The 25,776-nt window shown below is 33.1% G+C and overlaps 1 protein-coding gene across 6 annotated transcripts in view; it reads right to left on the bottom strand.

Moving 5' to 3' along the window:
- LOC106068744 (probable E3 ubiquitin-protein ligase HERC4) overlaps positions 1 to 25,776 on the bottom strand; it is an 82,804-nt gene that overhangs the window by 46,361 nt on the left and 10,667 nt on the right. For 2 of the 6 annotated variants that reach the window (XM_056020440.1, XM_056020442.1), the window contains exons 4-17: positions 20,746 to 20,822; positions 19,755 to 19,953; positions 16,701 to 16,732; positions 15,486 to 15,577; positions 13,445 to 13,575; positions 11,098 to 11,341; positions 10,890 to 11,014; positions 9,541 to 9,597; positions 6,334 to 6,445; positions 3,564 to 3,750; positions 2,856 to 2,905; positions 2,526 to 2,588; positions 2,364 to 2,423; positions 1,754 to 1,897 (exon numbers count right to left, since the gene is read on the bottom strand). In XM_056020440.1, the coding sequence (XP_055876415.1) occupies positions 1,754 to 1,897; positions 2,364 to 2,423; positions 2,526 to 2,588; positions 2,856 to 2,905; positions 3,564 to 3,750; positions 6,334 to 6,445; positions 9,541 to 9,597; positions 10,890 to 11,014; positions 11,098 to 11,341; positions 13,445 to 13,575; positions 15,486 to 15,577; positions 16,701 to 16,732; positions 19,755 to 19,953; positions 20,746 to 20,822 (1,573 nt within the window). Of the gene's footprint in view, positions 1 to 1,753; positions 1,898 to 2,363; positions 2,424 to 2,525; positions 2,589 to 2,855; positions 2,906 to 3,563; positions 3,751 to 6,333; positions 6,446 to 9,540; positions 9,598 to 10,889; positions 11,015 to 11,097; positions 11,342 to 13,444; positions 13,578 to 15,485; positions 15,578 to 16,700; positions 16,733 to 17,570; positions 17,676 to 19,754; positions 19,954 to 20,745; positions 20,823 to 25,776 lie in introns of those variants that run through there. The other 4 variants (XM_056020443.1, XM_056020441.1, XM_056020444.1 and 1 more) reach the window with 4 other exon arrangements.

The following is a 25,776-nucleotide window of genomic DNA, read 5'->3' as shown; positions in this document are numbered from 1 at the left end:
CACCTAGTCATGATTAAACTATAAAAAGAGTGGCCAAAAAGGGAACCTTCTACTGCAAACACAAACCTCACAAAAACAATTTCTTCCTGCTCAAATTGGTAACTGGCAAATATAACTGATAGACTCAAGCAGCTTTACACAAATAAACAGTTCATAATTTGTGAAGAAAAGTAACTTTCTATAAATGAGAATTCTTCTCAAGAAATGTTGCTGAAGCTGCTGCAGCTTAGTCAAGAAGTGGAAGGCAAAAAAGAAAGTATTGCACAAATAAATGCAGTAGTAAAAGCAAGGAACTCTTGTGCAATTTAAAAGTTGAAATTGTCAGATAATTAAGTTTTCACCATTATTTCATTTTCTTATTTAAAATGTACTATTTCTTTGAAGTTCAACATTTACATGTGTTGTTTAAAATGCCAAGTTAGTTAAATCTTAATGAATAACATTATCCAAGTACAATTGCTATCATTCTCATGCTAGAATCTAAAGCAATGTGTCCAAACAAAATTGTTAGTGCACATTTGATTTTACTGGTTTACCAAGATTTTGTTTCTAAGAAATAACTAAAGTAAAAATAAATTCCATTTAATCTTTTCATTTCCTTTTTTATATTAAAATAAAAGCCAGAGTTTTTTAAAAAAGGTCTTTATTTTGGGTAAGGTTTAGAAAACTAAATGAAAGTGTGCATTACTAAAGTATTATCCTAACAATTGTTGCCTTTGATATTGCTATGACACTAAGATGAATGTTTCTTTTTTAAAAGACAAACTTACATCTTAACTTGAAAAAAAGGTATGAAAAATAAAAAAAATATAATGTGAAAAAAAAACATGCATATTTATTTATGTATGAATAAATTGTTAGAATTCTGGTGGTCCTGCGGTTAGAGATAGTATTATGTGTGGTCAGCCCCATGCCAGCGCTAGATGAGTGGTCAACCATGACAACATTTCTGGAAGGATCTGTGTGAATAATACTCAGGCCAATCACATCAGATCATGTGATCAATCAGAACAGTGAAGACCCTATATAAAGAGGAAAGGTTTCGCAGTCAAGATGGTTCACCACAGCATGATTCATGACAACTTGGTTCACCTTACGAGTACAAGACGTCTTGTTATCGATATAGATGATCAAGTCTGACACAACAAACCCAGTGTGTGAAGTCAGTACTAAATAGAAGTCCGGGACAAAGCGGAGAGGTCAGTGGAGTATGATACAGCATTACAAGAATTAATACAGTGGAAAAGTTGTTAATGGTGAAATCATTTGTACAGTCAGTGTTACGTGTTTCAAATTGTGCAGTATTGGCTGTGATTTATTGGACAATAAAGTATTACATTATTTGGAGCACTGAATTGTCAAGTTCTTTAAGTTAGTAATGTTGTGTGAAGCAGTTTGCAGACAGCCTGTATAGGGAGAGTTGTAACAATATTTTCAAATAATATCTATCCTTAAAGCTTAGACCATCTAAATATTTAAGCTTAGATGTTGAAAAAAAAATTCTATAATGGAAAAAAAGTGTTTTTTCTAAATTTTATATTATAAATAAATGGAGACAAAAAACTTTTTGATGATTTTCTTAAAATGTATGTTAATGGTAATGAAGAGAATCATGCATGGAGTAATTAGAAATTTTATACCATTTTCATTACAAACTTCTTATTATACTCTTAAAATGTATCATAATAGTAATAAGGAACATTTTACCAGTACTAGAAGTAATTAAAAGTTTTATACTAATTTCATTACATACTTCTAAGGTTACACCCCAAAAATGATTCTGGTGTTTTTTTTTCAGAGTCCAGTTAGTGTAGTCCTCTTTTATATCCACTTTTTCCTTCAGTTCAGCAACATAAAATATATTGTATGGGAGGATCTCACCATTTGTTTCATTGACCTGTTTATGGGAATAGTTGTTATAAGTCTATTGAATAGTTTTTTTTAATACAAAATTTGACCAAAACTAAATATTTTTACAAGTGTTCATTTGAAAGTTAATATAACAAAAAGTAAATTTCCCCTTTCAGACCTTGTGGTCTATAGGGCAGATGATGTAAAGTTCATCTTTTCTGTGGCCAACAGTAAAAAAATGTGCCATGTGGCCGCCTTATTTACTTTTCCCCAACTAACGTCAGGTACCCATTAGAGCTGGGTAGATTCAGAGGTGCCCAAAGATGCCAAAATTAAAAATCCCAGCCTTCACCAGGATTTGAACCTGGCACCTCCTGTTCAAAAGCCAAGCACTTTACCACTCAGCCACCTTGCCTAATAATATAATAATAATATAATGAATTAAAAAAATGTAATTATGCAGGATGATTTAAAAGGAAATTTTCTGACAAGCAAAAAAAAAACTAACTTACTTCATTTAGTCCTTTTAACATCTCCAAAGAAATGAAAAGCGCAGATTGACATTTACGAACCTGAACAAAAATATTTTTTTAAAGTGTTATTTCTGTAAATTTTACAAAGTACTGGTAATCAGAACTAAATTTCAGCACAGCCAAAATATAGACATTACTTACTTCTAGTAGACTTTTCTTTTGTAACTGTGGTTCTAATAAATATTTGAAACATTTTTTGTAAATCTGAAATGTAAAATGACTACTTTAAATTTAAAATAAATTACTAAAAAAAAAATATAAAAAAATCAAAACTTTGTTATATTGTCAATCTTGATTAATTACTCTTAGTCATACACAGTAATAGTCAAATATAACAGATAAAAAAGAATAATATTTTAAATATTAGAAAATAATTAATTTCAATCCAAGATTTAAAAAAATGAACAACATTGATAGCATTAAAATTGTACAGACTTCTATCAGGTAAAAGCTAAAAGCTGGTGAACATACCAAAATCAATCTGTCAAAAAAACATGCTTGGTTCATAGGCCACCAGAATTCTGATTTGAAAAAAAAAACAACCTAAAGTTCTAGATCATATATATCAATGAATGAAACAAAATAAACTTTTTCCACTTATATTTCAAGAAAATGAAGATATGAAATCAAGTTAAAATTATGAATTCTTATTTCTATTGTTATAATGTATTATCTATGATCCTATTGTAAAACATCTGTTTCTAGGTGCAACATAAAAAGTTCCTGGAAATGTTTCCTCTCTCAGATACATACAAATTTCTGAAGAGTGAGATTTACCTCCTAATTCTTTTATTGCTTCTTCAGATGATTTATCTAATTTAAATATATCTAGCTATCTATCTATATATATATATATAAATCTTTTTTTCACATACAAATTATGTTCCAACTGTAACCAACTGTAATAAATCACTTGAAAATAGTTACAGCAAATTTTCTGCATTACATGATGGTTAAATACAAGTCCCATTGATATTTTATACCAGACCATTCATTCATGATCTTTGGTTTTTTTTATTTTGTTAATTATAAATTGACTTTTAAAAATGTCATAATTCCTTACAATAACCCAATTTTACATAACATAAAGATTGAAATACAGGGAAAACTATAAGAATGATCTAAACAATAAAATTAAAGTTATATTGAGCAAGTGAAAGAAAGTAAAACATAGCTTACTGATTCTAATTAAGTTTACTTTGCTAAGTGAAAGAAAGGACTGAGCAAACGGACAAATGATGGAGCTGTACAACTCAGTTTGATCAAAAAAATGGCATTCAGGTAATATGAGGTAAACACGAAGTGCTTCTTCATCTAATGGACATTCCGGCATAGATAGGAACAAATTTTCTAATGCTTCTAATATCTGAAAGAATATAATTTAAACTCAAACATATTTCTTCAAAATAACAGAATGTCAAAACTGAATGTAACTTTAGATATTATTATATTTATTCCATCCTATAGCTCATGGTAAATCTCTTTTCTTTTCTGACCAAAAAAATATTACATTAATATTTCAAGTTTATTAATTGCAGTTCATAAGATTTTTAATTAAGACCTAGCTGATAAATAAGCTTTTTTATTTAAATTGTGATGTTAATTCATACTTATTTTTGAATTGACAGTGAAGTTGTATTAAAAAAAACAACAACAAATTTCTTCTGATTTCAAAGGTTAAAGAAAACAGTGGCATCACTAGGGAAGTGCAGGGGGTGCAGGCCACTGGGTGATACCTAATAGAGTGGTCACACCCAAATGGAAAAAATTAACTTTTGCAAAAAACAGACAAGTAGCAATATTCAAAAGCAACAAAATTGTTCTATAAGACTATGCCTTATGAGGTAAAAGTCTTAGTACTTGGATAATTTACTTACTCAATGGTAAGAAGTTTTATTGCTTTAGTTATTTTGTTAATTTGTGGATATGGCCAAAATGAAAAAATCAAGAGAAGACTGTAGAACATTTATCATGCTTTAAAAATGAGATAAATTTGCCAGCCAGAATTAGGCTAAAAAAATTATTAATAGGGAATTCATTGCTATGATTGACAAAAAGAAGAGAAAATGGAGAAATTATGACCCAGTACTTAAATAATAACTTCTAAGATTGCAAGGAAGCGAAGCACACAAAAAAATATTTTCCAACCTTGAATAAAAATTCAGAGTGAGTCTATAGCTTTTATAAGTGTTTTAGCAAACCATGTTAAGAATATACTTATCAGAGACATAAATGTTTGCTGGTAATCTGGTATTTTGCTTCACATACATTTCCAAAGTACAAGTAATTAAGATTAAAAATAAGAGAAAATCAATTTAAATGCATGACTACACCTTCCCTTTGTAAGCTATCTGGTAAAAATTCTTTATTAAAAAATGCATCTTGAATAACTTTTTTTGTCACTTTAGAAGGAATGTTTTCTTTCTTTGCCAATTTCACCAACTGATGAGATATTCTGTTATAGGAAAAGATTCAACAATGCACAAGAGTAACTTCAAATTAAAGAGTTAACTATCAACAAAGTGGTGGCTAGGCTAAAGTGCTTCAACATTTTCTCAACAAAAAGTGTGACATGTCAGCTCAAAATGTTATTGAAAAAGCTCAGATCAAACCAGCATGTTAATTTAACAGAAAATTTAATAGCCTAAAAACAAAGATGCCAGACTAAACAGTCAAGTAGACAACAACATTTAATGCTGGAGTACATTGATCCCCTATATGCTGAACCATTTGAAATTGACATGCAGAGTTGTGCATAGCACTTGGAACCCTAAGGCCAGCAAAAGTGAACAAGAGCTCCTTTCTACCAGCCTGAATGAGCGGAGCACACCTCGCATATGCCATTCTATCTGACGGGGGGTGAGACTCTGGGTTAAACTTGAAGTTTAGTTTTGTCTTCACTTCTGGTGGACACAGACACTCCAGACTGGAAATGTGGTCGAAGGCCGCACCACCAGCAACTCTGTCCTTTTACTTTGATCTACCAGGTTAACCGTGTGGGACACGCAATTTATGCAATGGCTCCTTGAGGGACGGCGACTGGACGTTGACAGATTGCTGTGGGAGCTCTTTTACATCCCCACACAGTAAAATGAGGATACTCTCATACCCTCTTAGGCACTCCCACAGGAGTCTAACCCTAACCCCACCAACCCTTTGATTATCATTAAGCCTTCAACTTTTTATTGATAAATGCTCATCTACATGGCATCATGTGAAAGAAACTTTTCAAAACTGAAGTTAATTTTATTAATTAACATTTTTGTTTTAAAAGATTTTTTACCCTTTAATGTATTTTTGTTGTTGCATTATGCCATTCTTTGTCAGTACAAAACTAACAGAATAATGTCAAACTGTTTCTGCTAGAAATGCTACCAAAGAAAGCATGTTCTGTTGACGCTAAATCTGTTTCTGATTTTAAAATTTAAAATTTTAATTTATGTAATAACTAATGATACAATGTCAAAAACAATGAAATTTTAAAATAGAGTTGACACTCAGTGTAACAATCAATGAGTGTAGGTAATTAGCTTTTTGTATTTAACAAATAGAAATAACCAATGGAAGTTTTTATTGGGAAGATTGCGTGGGGGGGGGGGGCGGGAGTTGATAGGGAGGGGGCAATACCCACCCAAGTGATGCCACTGAGAGAAAGTATTAGACCTAGCTAATTACTATCCATTTCTATTTAATTCATTAAGCTGTCTAGTAAAAAGCTAATTTGTTATTGTGGCTACTAAGTAATACTAAATACTATTATTGTTTGTGGGTTAGTTTAAATAGTTCCAGAATATAACTTTTAATAGGCAATATCATCCCAAAGCTTATTCAAGATGCCATTTTTTATATATATTTAGTTTAATGGTTAGTTTAGTTGTTGTATTTTTTATTTTCCCAATTAATAATTAGAACAAGAAATTGAAAGGAGGAATGAGAATGTGATCTTTACCTTTTGTCTGAGTTCAACATTAGAAAATTGAGCAAACTCTTGAAAAAATGTTCTGACTGCACTCATGTCTACACCATGTTTTGTGATGTTTGTATTGTAATGTTCTTCATTTCTGGATCAAAGAAAAATAGGTAGAAAGAAAATTTAAGGCAATTGAAACTATCAAATCTAAGCAATGCCTGATGCTAAGCTATGCTTCAATTTAAGCCGCTCACAATTTGTTTAGGATTGAAGATGTGAAAAAAAATTAAGACGTGAGTCTAGGCAATTATTCTGCATGGCGTTGTGCTGTGAAAACTGGCACACAAATTGCTGAGGAAAAGAGAACAGCTGCTGGCAGGAGAAAAGCACCAGAGATGAAAAGCAAGGCCAATGAAATAAGCTGGAGTAACCTGCCCAGTGTGCAGCTGAACATTCCAGGCTCACATAGGTCTCACCAGCCACATGAGGAGGCACAAAACCCCAGTGCAAAGCCCTCAGCCCCCTGGATGACAAAAGTGGTCATCATTGAACCATGATGGACAAACTATATGTATAGATATATAAATTCCATTGTATGTCATGGATGGCAAACAGAAATGATTACCAAGGGTAAAAAAAAAAAAAAGTCACATGTTGGCACAAGTCAATTTTATTACTATCCACTAGGGGTGCACCGGATAGTACTTTTTGATATTCGGCTGGAGCCGAATATTGCAGGATAATGAAATTTGATATTCGGCCAGAGTCGGAGCCGAATACCTACATTTTTTGTGTTGCTGAGCATTTTGCAAATCTGTTAAATAACATACTTATATTCGTAATAATTGTTTTCGTTTTATTTACCTTATTGCTTTAAACTCTGTTAATGATTGATGAATTAAAGCTGAACAGTATTTATAAACAGATAGGCCTATCAAGAACTAATCTGTTTAGCATGAGTGTGTGTATATGTACAAGTCCACCAACTGTAAAGGGGTGTGTGGTATGGACAATGTAAAATATGTAAATATATATTGAACTAGTTACTAATGTAAATCTCTCTAAGGTAAATTACAATCTGGCTTGTATAGTGTTCTTGAATTTCAGACCAACATCTATCTGGTCATCAGGCTTGTAATTTAAAGTTCAAGGACCACTTCTGGTTCTGGCTTGAAGGGTTTAATACTGATGGTAACTTCTAGTTAATAGTTGGAATCTGAAGCGTTGTAGGTCAGTATTTATTGTTTTAGATTAATTCATTTGCGGTAAACGATATTTTATTAAACTATTTATAGCTTGGACCTTAGATGATGCTGAAGCATAGATTAAATTGTAATTTGGTCTGTTATTGAGATCTATATTTAAATCTACAGTTATATAGATATAAGAGCATTAGGAAAAGATAATAAAAAAGCACAGAATTAAACCTTTGGGTGTAAAAAGTCGTCCTGGCCTAATACACAGTGGCTAAGTACGCATTGTAAGTTTAAAAAATCAGTACCGGTAATAAGAAGGAGTTACTTGACACTCAAATTATTAAGAATATCATCATCAAATCAAGATTAAGGCGGGAGTAAATATTCAAGTTAACACGTTAGGAAAAGTGATTTATATCCAAGTAATCAAACTAGGCATTCGTGAAGGGGTGTGGCCTTTGGTCCAGCCACGTGATAGAGATTTTTCTCAAAATAAGCAAACTCATTGTCTGGTTACTCCTGTTGAGGTGTGGCTTGAAAGACAGCCCCCTAATTAAGATTAGCTACCAAGTAAACAAATTCAGTTCTCTTGGGTGATCTCTAGAGAGTACCTACGTCCATGGTATTTGACTTGGTGGTCACCTGTCTATCAATGAACTCAATGTGATGGGCTAAACAAATAAAAGGGGGTGGAAGTTGTTCATTTCTACCATTGTTACCTGCGTAGAGGTGTGGCTTGAAGTCCAGCCCCCACCCCCTAATAAAGATTCTTCTCCAAGCAAACAAACTCAGTGTGACCTCTAGACAGTGTCAAAATGTTGACATCTGGCATAATGTGGTCACCTGTCTATCTATGAACTCAATGTTATGGACTAAACAAACAAAAGAAGGTGGGGGTTGTTATCTCTAACTCTGGGGATATACCTGCACATCTAGATATATGTGTGGTCAGCATGACATAGTTAAGCAATATTACACTTCAACTAGCCCACTCAAAGGTCAAGACAAAATTTTAAAATGTGCCAGCCATCACTGCTATGTATGTAATGCGAATTTAAAGTATAAGTTTTATTTCTATTTAGATGGACACACCTTGTCTTTGTACTAAAAGATGGTGCATAGTCACAGTTTTAAAAGCATATTCTTTTATTTGAAACATAAACGTTAATGTATTTTAGAACTGACATTACTGAATCATGTCCACTTTATGAATATTGGCAGGTTTTTATTGACAGAGATTTAATTTGACGACATTTAACTGTTCCATTCATTAAGTATGAAACTTCTTGTTCGACATCGTTTATCAGCGTGGACTACCCTTATATTGTTTGCCTTTCGCCTGCGTTGTTTTGTTATTTAAGTGTTTGATGTATCTGGAAAAGACTTAGCGCAGCGGAACCTAACAATATTAATAGAAATATAGGTACTACAGTGTAGTTTTTACTATCCAGCCAACTATTCGGCAGTGATATTCAGCCGAAGCAGAATAGTAAAAAATTGACAAATATTCGGCCGAAGTCGAAGCCACTATTCGGTGCACCCTAACTATCCACACCCTACCTTTCCCGCCCAGAGTAAAAATACCAACTTAACAACCAAGTCACAAGATAACAGTGCAATCGGAATCATGGACAAATGACATGTAAGTGGAAAAGTGAAGAGAATGTTTTACACCACAACTTTCAAGTAGTTAGAGTATTTATTGCTTAAATAGAAGGCAAAATAAAATCAGCTAAGCTACAGCTTGATAAGTTCTGTATCATGCGGAGGTAGAAATTCAAGTTGCTATGCATCATCTTAAACACTGTCAAGCATTGATGAAATGTATTAGAAGTGAAAGGATAAAACTAATACTTAAAGTTAGTAACTGTGGTGCATCAATCAATTTATAAGGTTGGTTTATGGTTTCAGGCCATGAATGTTAGCCAAACCAAAATTTAATGTCCTTCAAAATTAAAAAATAAAACTATGTGGCTTAGATTCAACTGAATATGGTATTGATGCAGTTTAAAATTTATTAAGATATGGAAAGAATGAAGTTTTAACTTACGGTAAAAGAAATGAGCCATTAAGACATGATGCATTAGAGAAAATTTTTCTCATCTCTCTGAAACAGAAATGCTTGCATTTAATTCACACATAGGTATACAAATATTTTACATTTGAAGATTTTAATTTTTATTTCAATTTTCTGTTTACACAAAGAATATACTGGGGGATTCTAAACAATTTCATAGTCATTAAGTTAATATCAGCTTATTTAGAATTTTTAAGAATAGATAGTATATTAAAAAATTAAATATTCTGTATAGTAATAGTATTAAAAGATCAATGTTAGCATTAATTCTTATAAAACATTATGCAGCTGCTCCAAAACTACATAACTTTTCTTGAAACCAGTATTTCTCACCAAATACTCTGCTACTAAAATGCTTCAAGAAGACAAATTTCACCTAAAAATTGTACCAGAACACAATATTTATAGGTTTTACAGAATCTAAAATGTTGAAAAAAAAATATCAATAAAAAATATCTGCATTTCTTCTTTTTTTTCTAAGGATGCTGAGACATAAAATACCTTTTCAGTGCTGAACAAATAAACTTCATGCTGAAGCATGATGACTAGAGTGAGAAACTAATTATATATACGCACAATAAGCAAGAAATATCAAATGTTTTAAATAAATGTAGAAAAGCTAATTCAATGCCATATTACAGATATATCTTATATATTAAAGACGTTTCTTCCAAAAAGAAGATAATTATGTCCCACACATTTCATGTGTCGATCTAGTCATGCATGTTAATCAATGACTTAAACTCTGCCAAGTTTTTGGTTTTCCTAGCCAATTAAAAAAAAACAAAGTTTGATTGTCAATGCTAATTGTACCCACATGCCTTGATTTAAATAATGAAGCTTTAGTGGTTCTGCATTTGTTCTTCATGTAAAAAAAATTAGTTCACGTGCTTAGAAATAGGCTAAATATGCCTCACATCCCTTCAATAGTGGATAAATTAATTATACTGCATTGTTTTAGATTGTTAGGTAAATCAACATGTTCAATGAAATTTTTCTATACAAAAAATTAGAACTAAGCAGATAATTTAATATTTTGTATACCTAGATATCAATGGCGCAAGTCAACTCTTTTGCCATTCACACGTTATCCTCTTCCAGGACAAGGAATGGAAAAATGAAGAGAGTATCTTACATCACAAATTTTAAGTGAAACAGCTTGCATCATTTAAGTATTTAAGTTTTAAGTATTTTTTAAACTAAAACTTTAATTAGTGTAAAAAAAACTTTTTATTTTTCCATATCTTTAGCTATGAAGACAAAAAACTTTTGGTAATATTCTTAAAATGGACATTATTGGTTATTAGGAGAATCACACTCACTCTATAAGCTCATAAGAAAAAATGTCATTCTTCTGAAATGAATGAAGCATTTCAATTCTGTCCTGAGATATAGTTAATATTTGCCTTGTTGGATCCTCTATCCTGTAATCATCAGGCTGACACATCTGTAATATATAGTCTACTAAACAATAAAAATTGTAAAGATAGATAAACTAATATTAAACTCCTCTTATAGCTTTAAACTCACATCAATATCTTCAGCTATTACAAAACTGTGGTTGCCACCTGCATGAATGCTCTTCACTTTCATGTCTGGACCTTGATTGTCCACCTGCATGGATGTGTGCTGTGCAGTTTTTAAGATAAAAGAACCAGCTACAATTACTGGTGTGTTTTTATTCTCACTAGTTGAAAGTCCAAGCTGTCCACATGCACCAAATCCAAAAGTATAAAGGTGTTCAGATTTGGCATCAAAAGCCATTGTGTGATTTCTAAACATAATTGTAAGCAGAAAAAGTTAGATAAAAAAAATTGGTCTATTCTATCTATAGTCATTTTATACAACTAAATAATTAATTATATTAGTTTTCTTTTAAATTGTTTACATGTTCAACCACTGTTTATATTAGTTTTAGTAACTTGAGCAATCCAGAAACAAAAATACAAGGCCTGACCCAATGTTTAATAACTTTTCTTTTTGTTTTTTTTACTGTAAGAAGTGGTTTGCAGCCTGCATGTAATCCTGCACCAATTTTTTGTTTATGAAGAAATGGATGTAAGATTTTATGTTTTTCATTGGCATGGACAAATTTGATGAAACGTATGACAAACTTCTAGACCATATCAACAATGTTTAAAATTTAAAAAATTGTGCAGAATGTCACATCAGGCCACACAAAACTTTTGCATAATGACAGACTTAATCACTTTATTATGAGTATACTTAGCAAACAAATAGGACAATAGATGTATGCCTTTTAATTTTTTTAAATTAGTGAGACTGGAACACAGTTTATTCTAGAGCAAGTTTAATATTATACAAATGCTTGTACACATATATATGTGTTGGCATATGGAACAATCTTTTGTGTTATACATGTCTTCAACAGTGTAAATATATCACTTTGCAGTCCTCCTTTAAAGTTTAAAATTGTTGCAATGATCAGCATTTGAAGATTTTCATTTACATCCTGAATGTCAACAAACAGATTCTAATTCAAGCCTACATCAGCTCCATAAACATAAAAGTCCTCAATACATTCAGTTTCAGGAAACTTCTAGGTTACGGTTTGGTAACTCACAAAATGATCTAGTTAGCAACATGAGGCTAAGTTTAATTTCATAAGACTTTCCAAAGGTATGACAGCTGGGAGTTATTTATCCTTGTGTTGCATTGACATGAACCATTCACATAAATGTAGTGTAAAACAAAATAAAAATACAGTCTGTCATGTAGCGTAAAGCAGCTGTTGAATTAAGTTTATTTTTAGATTTCTGCAGTGCCTGCAGAGCAAGATCATAGTTATATTTGTTGATAAGGTACACAAAGGTGCATGCGTTCAATATAATCAAGTATTGTTTCCGCAATGACACTAATGGTAGTTGTTTGTTTATTGCTGATTGAGGACCTAGATCTTAATCAACATGGTGGCAGCAGTGTATTAATGATCAGAGGTAATCATTAACCAGTATATAAAGGTTTATTGTTTGCCATAAGAAATAGACAACAATTACAGGGCTATGCCAGACAATGGTGGCACGAAATTTCCTTCCTGTACCCAAGCCGCTTGAGTTAGAAGGTAACATGGCCGTGAATAGGCAAAAGTTTCACTGGAGCTGGTGAAACTATGAGTTAGCCACTAAATTGGCGGAAGAATCAGAGAAGGTCAGAGTGGCCACTTTTCTAACAATTATATGTACAAGAGCATTACTTCCAGACCATAAAAGGAGCTGGGGAGCCATTTAGCAAGGTGAAAAGAGTTTGTTTGCTTGAAAATGCAGAGAGAGGCAGATGGTAAAAAGTATTTAAAGGACTGATATATTTAGTTGTGACCTTGAACGACAACAGTACATTTGTTTAATTAAATTGTATTGTACACTGTGTATATTATTAAAGTGATACCTAGCTCCAGAATTACACCTTTGTATTTATTGTTGAAGGATCTTAGTTTGTTTGAATCCATAGTTTACATTTGAACTTCGGCATCACAATATTGTTTGAGTGTACAGTATTTGTTTAAAAGTAGAAATCTATACAAAATTATAACATCAGAAACGCATTGTCTAATCAACATAATCTCATCATAATATCTAAACATCATCACATCTAGCACCCAGATATAAATATCATTACACATTCTAACAGCCACAAAAATCTGTATTTGTTTACTCAGAGTAGTAAAGAATGTGTTGTTTTTTGTTTATTCTGCATACAAATTATATTTTTAAAAGTAGATCCTAACAGTAATTGGACAATGATTGCAAGATATTGATGAAGACATAAAAACAGAGAAGCTAATTTTTAAAAAAGACAGTAAAAATTATATTGATATGATAATTTAATAGCCAAAAATGATTAAAAGAAAATTATTCACCGTCCACAAGCTATCTGTGAGATCTCACTTCCGGACAACTCTATCACCAGCCTAGGTAAAAGCTCATTCTTGTAACTACCATGTCCAAGTTGACCATATGTACCTAAACCAAAGGTAAACATTCTACCATCCTGAAAGCAAAGAGAATCTTGATTTTTTAATTTGTATTTTTGTATCATTACAAAGCTTATATCAACTCACTCTGTCTGGTAAGACGTTTGTACACAGTATTTCTCTCACATCTTATCTCGAGTTGAAATTTTGCACAATTATTTCTTGTACCTGACAAAACAAGAATAGATTTTTTAAAATAATTTTGTTTTGTATTGAACAAGAGAAAGAAATTGTACTTGACTGATGTGGTGGTATAAGTTAAATTAGTCCCATTGAGGAGGCTTGAGCCCTGAGAGAACAAGTTTTTTTTGTTCACTGTAACATTCACCCAGATACCCTGCTTTCCCAACTGGTCCAGACAACTGACAGCATCAATAGGTATTGAGAAAGCTAAAAAGCATGAAATTGCGCTAAACAAAAACAATTGGTAACAATATTTCTAATCACACAAGTTTATTATTGCTAGTCTAGATCTATTACAAATTTGATCACAACTGATACAAACTAATTGATAATATTATACTTAATATAAGCTATGTTTTTTTTTAAGTATTTGTTATGTTTTTCTTGTTAGGTTTTGTAAATTGAGTAACAATAAACCTTAATTCACCTAAAACATTTGTAATTTATTTACAGATCATAGCTTTATGTGTTATGTAGATAATTATTCTGAAAAAAAATTAAGAGTAAGCAAAAATAGTATAAAATATATAAAAGTTATTTAATAATCTTCTTTTTTGAAGTAACATCTGTATTTTGTAAGATAAGTCTTCAGCAGCCAGCATTTAAGAGTCACTGAGATTAATTTAGCATCTACAATACACTGAATTGCAGGTAAAATAAAATTATATTAAGAAGGAATGTCAGGATCAATGCTGAAGTTTAAGAGACATTTGTAATGGGTCTGTCATAACATCATCTTTATATTCAGCAAGTTGTCTTGTTTTGTTAATGTAAAAGATGTCAACAGAATGAGAAATTCGACTGTTCTGACACAACAAAAATAGATGGGTAGACTCTAGGACCACACTGGCAAAAACAAGTTGAAATGTCTTCCTCAAAAGAAAACTTTGGATTAATATAATGCAAAGGCCTCTCATGAAAACATTATGAAAAATAAAATGTCCCATAAGCCTAATTTAATTTTCTTAACATTAGAAATAATGTCATTTTTTATTCATTAACACTAAAATATAAGTAAAATTCAAATTCAAAATTTTGTCCTTAAAAAAAGACCTTGGCAGCACCATACACTTCCTAGTGATGAGTGCCTCACAGTTTAAAAAATGCTGGATTATGGAAACAATTCCAAATTTTAAAAATTTGTCCCTACTCTGGGAGGCAAGTTGGAATTTTTACTAGTCCACATGTAAAATCACACTTCCTTAAAAAAAAAGGCTATGTTTATTCTTTTGATATCAGTACATTTAAAATTAAAATACTCTAACAAGTACTGGTAATAATAGCTTTGAAATGTTGAATAAAAAATGTTTTTTAAAATGTGTTTACATACATTAGTTATAGGCTGTAAAATAGTCTTTTTTAATTTGACAAAACTTCAGACACCGACATTTGGAAGGTGGGGTGAAGTTGTTTTTCTTTGTTTGTTTTTTTAGCTTGAAGTTATTTCTGCACTATTCTGCTTATCACTGTTGCTAATTAATATAAGTATTTCATAAGTCTTTTTTTAATATCTGGAAGGGATAATGTAAGTAATTATAGATACACTAGTTATATTTTCCAATTTAGTTTCCACATTGTAATACAAAAGCCACCTACATATTAGCTTTTAGTGCTTACTAGAGGATACAGGTTTTTTTTCAGTGAATGTTATTTTCAGAATAAGAGCAAATTAATTTTAAAAAAAGGGCAGAACATACAAACTATAGTGTTGAAGAAAGAAGGCTTGAGGAACTAAATACTCAACCTTTGTAAGACATGCAGTATGATTTTCACCACAACAAATATATTTTATTTTTTCATTACGCAATGGTCTGCATTGATTAGGTGAATAATGATCTGTTGGACAAAAAAAAATATTTATAATGTCATATATTCTGTATCATCTGAAAAATGTTTTTTAAATTAATGTTTTACATTTGGTACTGATAATATTATTTCCTTTTTGAGTTCATAGAGTTTTTATTACATCACAAAATGCATTCAGAAGAGGTTTCTAGGTAACTTTCAAGTTAATAAAAAGCAATAAAAATTTATTAGAAAATATATAATAATTAATTGACAAATATTTTTAAAAAGCAGAAACTTGACAAAGTTATAAATGCCTATCAATTATTTTGAAATAAGAATTGAAAAGCAGAACAATTGTCATATAGTGTAATAAAGATTCCTCTTCTGCAGCACTTCTAGGAGAAGAGACAATAGAACAGATGTGGCAGAAAGTGAATGAAACAGTGACTTCCCCACATGCCAAGAAGTACTAGGTCCAAAGTCATACACTCACAAGGAGTGGATTTTAGCAGAAACTCTTCAGAATATCAAGGAAAGAAGAGAGAAGAAAGCAGGCGTGAACAAACAACAGTAAAAAAAAGAGCAAAAGGAAAAGCACAAAAGAATATGCTGAAACAGATAGGAATGTCAAGTGTAGCATCACTACATTGAAGCACTGGCCAAAAAAGACCTGTACTCAGTCATCAAACAAATATAGGGAAAATTTGGCAAGCCAAAGATCATACTTATGGTGGAGTCAACAAAACGTTAGCTGTAATACTTTCCCATCTAAACAGTACATGGACCTAAGGTTTGGAACTCACTCCTCATTGACTTCAGACAACATACTTCACTAAATTCAAGAATAACCCTAAGACCTATCTGTTCAAAACCTTTTTAGATTAGTTTTTCATTTTGGCTGTCGTGATTATGTTTGTAACGCTATCACAGCACGTACAGCCTACATCAAGTTTGTTGACAGCTATCTATAAATTGAATTATTATTATTATTATTTAGTCAGCATTTTTTTGAAAAAAAGCAAACATTTCATTTGTAGAAACCACTGCTCCTGTTGAAATTTTACACTGTGTTAAAACTAAATAAAGTTCAAGTTATCATTTTATTGCTGAGTTTCTGTGTACATTTATCACTTATTTCGACAGCTTATTAAATGTAACAAATATATCTTACCAACTGTGTCATTTAATCCCAGCTGACCGAAGCTAAACATATAAAAAGAACATATTTTTGTTTGTATTAAAAAGTTCTTACAATAAATACCATATTTTAAAATCATTTTAACTTAAAGCATAAAACTGTAATTAGTGAAAGGAATTTTTAAATGGTTCCTGGTCATTTCATCCTTAGTCACTTCATCCCCTATTCATTTTATCCACTGGTCATTTCATCATCTAATCCATCAAATAATAATTGTAAAAAGTATGAAATCAACAATATTTCATAAATTTATTTTTATTTACATGACAAAAAGAATTACCATTAATAAATCAGAATAGAATATAATGTCATTAAAGATTTTAAAAATTAACATCTTTAGATATAGTTATGTAAAATTGTTTTTGCCTGTTAATTGAAATCAATAAGATAGACTATTGCTTGTAGGTACAGAAGATGATTCTTTGATTCGTATTGCTGTAGATATTTGTAATTTCTTGGCCAGTGTGTGTATTTCTTGAAGTTAGCGGTTATTAGAATAAATGAAACGTTATATGACACTCTCATATTTAAGAAAGAACGACAAATATAGTAAAAGATGGCCTTCAGGAGATAAGTTATCAGCGGCAAGATCAAAAGTATTCTAATTGTTCTCATCTCTCAAAAGATTTCCACTTTCACCACACCTTGGACTTTGATGATAAATTATGAGTGCAGAGCGGCATTATCATAATTATTCAAATCATACTTCTATCTCTCAAAAGATTTTCCCTACTTCCAACACATCTTGGCCTTTGATCATTACATCACGCAATATGCACATTGTATCCCTACAACAAACAGAAACACTATAACTAAATAAACTCCGCATTACAATATGAATACTTATTGAAATATATTCTTTCATTTCTGAACAAGAGTAAAGGCATCCAGAGACTATCCCTCTTGAAAAAATTAGCTGGCACAGATTGGGGAGCTAATCACAACATCCTGAAAAAGACATATACCAGTTATGTAAGACCTGTACTAGAATATGGTGCCACAGCATGGGGCTCAGCAGCCCCAACCAACCTAAGAAAAATAGACAAGGTACAAAATATTGGTCTAAGGATAATGACAGGAGCAATCAAAACAACACCCATAAGAGCTATGGAGGAAACCGCTGCCCTGATTTCTCTGGATGAAAGAAGAGAAATAAAAATCCTTTCCCAATTCACTAAATTGGAAACCTTGGAGAGGCACCTACTCAGAACAATCCACAAAACTGGCACAAAAAAACATCTCAAAAGGACCAATTTCATACAGGAATCTCTAAACCTAAAAAAGAAACACCAACTTGAAAAAATTACTCTGGAATCCTCGATACACTATAATGAATCTCCACCCTGGGACGAAAGCCCTCTTCCTACTATAAGGGACCATATTGAAAACATAAAAAGAAAATCTGATTACAGACCAACAGAGCTCAAGGAAATAGTGAACTGTTTTCTACATACCAATTACCCTAGCAATCAGTGGATCACAGTTTACACGGATGGCTCATCCCATATAGCCACCACAAATGGAGGAGCTGGAATACTTATCAAATGGCCAGATGGAGGAAAACTAGAAAAATCCATTGCAACTGGAGAGCTCTCTGACAGTCACAGAGCAGAAAGGGAAGCACTAGCACTAGCTGCTACCATGCTAGCAAATCATCCAAGTTCCCCTCACAGTCAGATTGTCTTTCTAACAGACGCGAAAACAACCCTCCAAAGCTTGCAAAACTCTGATTCCCCTTGTATTAAAAACCTCAGAACAGCACTTACAAAGCTCAACAACAACAGCAAAAAAACTGTTATTCAATGGATACCAGCTCACATACAACTAGCAGGAAATGAGAAGGCTGACACACTCGCCAAGAGTGGGAGAACAAACTCACAAGTAAACTCTGCTCTCTATCCAGAAGAAATGAAGAAATTAATTGTAGATAAAATAAATGAGAAATGGACGAGCTCCCATCCAAATCACAAGAAAGATGATGCTTACTATAAGCTATCCCGACAAGACCAACGTCTAATCTTTCGACTCAGGACCGGACACAACAGAATGCGACAACACATGTTCCGGAAGCTCAAAATTGGAACCAGTGAAATCTGCCCATGTGGAGTATCACCAGAAAATGCCGACCACGTCCTCCAAAACTGCTCTCTCTACCAAGAGGCCCGTATAAGACATTGGCCCCAAATCACCCCAATAGAAAGAAAACTATATGGAGAGCTCCCTGATTTGGAAACCACTGTGCAGTTCATCTCATGTATTGGTCTAGTCATATGAACACTCCAACATAACAATGAGAACGATGAAGAAGAAGAAGAATGAACAAGTATGAAGAGAGTTGGGGAACACTATATACACTATAATAACATGTCAAAAATATCAAAAAGTATTCTAAATAAACATATTTATATATTAGATGAAATGAGGGCTTAAAAGTAAAGTCTGAACAGCACAATTGCACAATGACTAAGAAAACAATATTTCATTAAAAATGATGTGACCAGGGATGAAGTAATCAAGGATGAAATGACCAGGGATGAAGTGACTGGTCACCTTTTAAATATAGAGAGTTCTGATAGTAACAGTGAAATACATAAATGTTCAACAAACCTCTAAATGATTTTATGAACACAACTGTTATTTCAAAGTCTACTTATTTCAGGACCAATGCAAAATGTGGAAATTTAGTAATACTTGGTTGCCATTGTGTTAAATTGAGTTCCAAACATGCTAGAAGCTATGATATTTTTTTTTAATCTAGCAGATTTTTAAATTTATATACATTTAATTTCTGTCATGAGAAAGTAAAACTGATAGGTCATAAGTTCTGCCTTTATTTAAAAAATAAATTCACCTTTTTTCTAGAGTATATTCTGTGACAAATTGCAAAACTAAAAGTCTAAATATTAGACTTCTTTGAGTGAATGAATTATGAAGCTCTCTAGCAGGCCTACACACAAATGATTTCTCTAAGCTACTTACTAGGTTTCTTCAACAAATATGAATTCTACTATATATTTTTGTAATTACCTGTTCCTGCCCCATCCATAGACAGCTCCAGATTTGGACAGGATAAAGGAATGATTTCCACCAGCAGCCACCTGTGCTATAGGTAATCCTTTTAAACAATCTAGAAAACAAGGCTGATTTCTATGTTTACGCATATAGTTATCAACACCAAGACCTAATTGTCCAAACATGTCAGCTCCCCATGTAGCAACACATCCTTCTGAAATACAAAATAAATTTTGTTTTTTATTTTAAAATAATTTGATTTAAAATATCATAATGTATTGAGTAAGACATGTGTGTTGAAATAAAAAATGATAAAAGTACTAAAGACTTAAAACAAATAAAAGCAAGGGACTGAACAAATAGTATTACCAATAAATAGAAAATAACTCCTGCATATATGCTAAAAAAATACCTGGCATAAAGCACAAAAGTTGGCTAGTAGCTAGAAAGATCGGGTTAGTAATTTTTTTTATTTAAATAGAGTTTTCACTATAATTAGAAACTGTATCTAATTCTGAATAATAATTAGTAATTAGTTTTTAGAAAAAACATTAAGATTAGTGTGTGTAGTGTGTGTAGATGAACAGATCCTTCCAGAAGTCCTTGAAAAGATATTTATGTTAACAACTATAATGACTATGCTGGTCATTGAATAAAAGAAAGTTCAAACTAAGTGTCAAGAACTCTGTAACAATCCAGAAAATCTTTTTAGGAAACTATAAAAGGAAAGCAAAGCTAGCTATTGAGGTCACTAGTCATTGGTCACTAGTTACTAATCATTTCTAATCAGTCTTTTGTTCAGCAATTATTTAACAATACTTGTAATATATATATATATATATATATATATATATATATATATATATATATATATATATATATATATATATATATATTTATATTCAAATAATAAATAAATATCATACACAACTGTAGACCTTTTTTTTTCTTATCTTAACAGGCACACTGCAATGAGACAGAAATAATTCATATAGAATTAACTCACCATCTGTTAAAATTACAGTATGATTGTTACCGCATGCAACTTGAAGCACACAGAAAACAGAAAGAGATTTTACCAACCTAATAGACAAACAAACAAAAATTTGATAGCTTTATCAACTTTTTTTTCTAATTGGGTACCAGTACATAATAAAATAATGACCATTTACAAGCATTCCTAAAAAAATCAAAGGTAAGATGTCCATATTATCCTAATTATATAGATTTCAATTAAATAAGTTCATTTGTTTCCATAGTCAATACAGATAACCTTAAATGTATGTTCAAATATTGTCCAAAACTGAAGAATTTCTATTAATGATTTTGATGTTTAATGTTTTTTTTTTTTAAAGTACTTGAAAGGATGTAACATAATAAAGAGGATTTTTAATGTCTACTCTTACTTACCAAAGAAGAATTGTCTATTAATTCATTGGCTGAATGGCTATAAAGAGTCCACCTAACTCTAATGGGTAAATGACTTTAGTTGAGAGAAAGTAAAGGCAGTTGGTCATCCTGCTCTTTAACCATTAGCCAAAGAAACAGATGACCTTAACATCATCTGCCCTTTAGTCTGACTGCTTGGTCTGAAAGGGGAACTTTACTTGAAAAGATATTGTGACGTAATAAAAAGGGTTTTTAATGTCTATCTACCATTACCAAAGATGAAGTGTCTATTAATTCATTGTGTTAACTATAGATCTATATATAATAATATAGTTCTAGATCTAGTCTACATTAATTATTTCTCTGTAGTAACAGAACAATGATAGTTCTCTAGTCTCTACTCCTCTAGCATATACGTTCTTCTTCTGTATGATGAGTCAATGAGGAATGGTTTAATGTGTTAGAAATATTTACATTTTCTGCCATGGTTGTTTTAATATACAAAATCCTTCTTACCTACTTAATAATAGTCGTTTGTCATGAAAAGAATAAGACAGAAAGTCACGAATTAAAATGCTATATTCTATACTTAATGTAGAACATTATTCGCCACTCAAAATGTTTTAGACTCTACATGTTTCGTTTCGGATGTTTGATCAGAGACCAGTGCACTATAATCGATTGTAGTTTGAAAGTTGACAATAGCAAGAAAGCATGTGAAACATTAAAGGCTTTAATCAACACAAGACAAGTTAGAACCACAGTGATGGAAAATAACGATGGATCTTTTCTGACTGATAAGAAGTTGTGCTTAGAAGATAAACAGAAGGTGGCAATAGATCTGTATAACTTAAGATAATTTCCAACAACAGTCTAATTAACAAAACACATTGGGACAACAGAGAACTTTGTAACGCTCCGATTCTAGAGTCAGAAGTAGAGGAAGCAATAAAATCAGTGGCGTAGCGAGGGTGACCATGGGGGGGGGGGCTTGGCTTCTTTAAGGGCACCTGCATGTTAACATGAGCTAATGTTCTTAATAAATATATGTCTAATGTGTGGAATACATGCAGCATGGTCACTAATTTACATAACAACATGAATAGCAAGATAACATGGCATTGGCTTATTAATATTTAATGTAATAAAAAATAATTGGGCACTAATTTGGAAGTCCCCCCCCCTCAAGTGGGAGCTCGGGGGGATTTTCAAGTTTGGACCCTCCCACCTCCCCACTGAATAAAATCACTTAATCCCTATGACATCAGCTTTCCATAAAACTGTATTCTTCGCTGGTGGTCTGTACTTCTATATGGTTGTGAAAGTTGGACATTGAACGCTGAGGCTGAAAGAAGAATCCAAGATTTTGAGAGTAAATGCTACAGAAAAATACTGGGTATCCGATACCAGGAAAAAGACAAATGAGTTTTTACTTTTACAAGTAAACACTTTGGATGGCATAAGGTAGTAACCCCTTAATACTTTGAAGAGACGAAAACTGAAATGGTTTAACAATACTCTAAGACATGGCTCACTATCAAAAGTCAGTTACAATGGAGGGAGCATTAAGAAAGGATCGTCCAAAGAAATGCTGGCTGGATGACATAAAAGAATGATATCCTGCTAAAAACAGCTACTGACCGGGAAAAGTGGAGGGATTTGATTACGCTAACAGTCACAACACCCCTACGATGAAAGTCAAGGGACAGATGAGAGATGAGTCCAAACGTCCCGCAGGACGATGGTGGATGGCAGCGATGATTGTAGGAACCCACGACAATCGAGGAAACCGAACGACAGTCCATCGCGCCAGTGGCGTCACTAGGGTCGGTGTCACCCGGAGCGGTAAGCTCAGTGTGTCACCCCCCCCCCCCCCAACATGAGAAAATCTCTCCCTAAAAAAAAAAAATTTTGTTGTTGTTTTTGTATGTGTGTGTTTTTACAATAATACTGTAAGCAAATAAATTATATATCTGTTACACCCGAAAAAATGGTTTTCGATTCTATTTTATAAAGTCGTTGCTTTTGTCATTTTATCAATAGTTATTTCATAGATTAAAAATGTACAATTATTGAATTGAGAAGCATTGAGTTGAACATATTTTTTTATCAAAAATTATTTAAGAGCACCTTACGAAAAATGTTTTAATTATACTAGTGTTTTTCAGCTGCTTCCTAAAAGGCAATGCAAGCACTGAACAGGTTTACGACGTCATGCGAAACATCATCGAGCAAAGCCTGGAGTACCAACAAAGGAAGTTGATCAGTTAGGTAGATTTAGAACAAAAAAGTGTGATAGCGTCCATCGGAATCAATCATGAAAATAGCAAGAGAATATGGCATCTCTCAACAATTTGTCTAGATTCAGCGACATGTCTAAAGCAAATCAAGCTGTTGTGTCACAACAGACGATGGAATTCTTCAACATCGAGACGGATATGAGGTTAGGGTGTATCTTATCCCCATTTCTCTTTCTTGTAGCCATCGACGATCTCATAAAAACACATTAAACAGGCTGCATTTGGGTTCCCATGGCGTAAACTAAACCGAGTTTGATTTTGCAGAAGACATAGCATTACTTTGAAAATTGAAATACAATTAAATATATACACGAGATGACGGATAAAAACACCCTCAAAGTTATGCATATTGTATGCAGGTTACCCAAGACCCCCATAAACATTGGTCCTACAGATCTTGAACAAATAGAAAAGTTCACATATTTAGGGATTGTTTTCATAAGGGATGAAGATGCATATCATGGTATTGCATGTCGGATTGGAAAGCAGGAGCCGTCTTTCAAAAAGTAAGGCTTATCTGAACAAACAAATCAATTACACTGGAGATTAAAATTCACCTACTCAATACAATCATTGTTCCAGCAGCCAACTTCGCTTCGAGGCATGGAAGGTTGAAAAGAGGCTAAGCAGTGATGGCTGAGAAGGATCCTACAAATAATATGCCGAGATGATGTTACCAATAGAGAAATCTTTTCACGCACAGGCATTCGTCGTCTAAGGAAATGGCGATTGAACGTCGATTTACATTTGTGAAACTTATTAGACAAGACGTGACACGTTTACCAAAGTCCGCCTTAACATGAAAGCCGAAAAGAGGAATGCAAAAACATGGCCGTCCACGTCTAACATGGCGTCACACCTTTTTAGAAGTCCCTAATTCCGTGGACACCAGCTGGGAAGTGGCTGTGAAAGTCGCTTTAGAGACAGATTTCTGTGGAGAGAGCTTGCAGCCCTACGTGTCAAAAGGCGCTAGAGGGGTGCTTAAGTCTATGTGTTTCTTAACACTTTACAATTAAAAAATGTTACGTTCGCCACTCAGCTGGTCAGAACGCCTTAAGCTCACACAGAGTTATCCGGGGCGAAATGAAGTTCCCGGACGCCAAGCGTTTTTCTAAATTTCTGAGCTTCAGAAACTTTTTCTCTTGGGACTAAAATGCATTATTTTTTTCATTTTATTACAAGATTACAAGTAAAAAAAAATTAAGAATGTCTGGCACATGCTGATACTAAACTGTGAGAGACCAGGCAGCTAGCAAATTATCAAAACATTAAGTCATAATGGAGTTACTTCGATTATTTTTCTCATCTCAAGCTGTAATAAGATTAGTAAGGATTAATACTGACAGTGTGTAAACTACAGGAGAGCTAGTAGACGGCTAATGGCCTCTGACAACCAGTCCAGCTCCTGGCCTTCACTTATGGCTCAGATAACGAGTTCGGTGGAACTGTTTTCACTAACACGAGAAAGGGCGAAGGCGAGTAAGTGGCGCCTAAACCAGTATGCTTCCGGGCAAGAAGGTCTCGTTTGCCATGGGTGGTATATAAATACCCACTTAGGAGAATTCAAACCTCTGCTGCCTTGCAGCCATAAGCTACCCAATCATGGGGAAGACTTTGGGAGTCAACCTGAGGAAACATCAGGAGCCGGCGACCCTTAGGCAGATTGAAGACCCCTAATGTTACACGATGACAGCGCTTGCGACGCCGCTGACACCAAACCGTATCGGCACTTTCCGTTCCATTATATACATCAGCTGCGTGGAGGGGGGAGGGGACTGCTGTGTGGGCGACATCGTTCCGACCATAGCTAATGCCCAGGCATTCATCTCATTTTCTTAAAATAATCCATTGTCGTTTCTCGACTGAAGGAAGCCATAAAAAGGATATTGAGTTGCCCCTAGTACCCCCCCCCCATTCTCTAATATAAAATGCAATCATTAGCAATAAAGATAAATGCAATCATTAGCAATAAAGATAAAATGGAGAGATGACTTTTATATTATCGTTTTCATTCAACCAACCCTCCCCTCTATCGACAAAAAAAAATAACTTATAAAACAGAATAGTCAAATATGGCGACAGATTTTATGTAATTACGCATGCTGTCATCCTCCCTACATTGCTCTATGCCTCAGAAACGTGGACAGTGTACAGAAAACATGCAAAGAAACCAAACAACTTCCACATGACATGTCTAAGAAAAATACTGAATGTCAAATGGCAAGACAAAATACCAGATACTGAAGTCATTCGAAGAGTGGGTCTGCAAAGCATTCACACAATCCTGATGCAGTCCCAGCTGCGATGGACAGGACACGTCTGCAGAATGGAAGACCGCTGCATCCTTA

The sequence above is a fragment of the Biomphalaria glabrata genome, chromosome 2 (assembly GCF_947242115.1).
Source record: "Biomphalaria glabrata chromosome 2, xgBioGlab47.1, whole genome shotgun sequence".
NCBI lineage: Eukaryota > Metazoa > Mollusca > Gastropoda > Planorbidae > Biomphalaria > Biomphalaria glabrata.
Note: the sequence above shows the minus strand (reverse complement) of the source record. Positions and strands in the feature narration are given on the sequence as shown.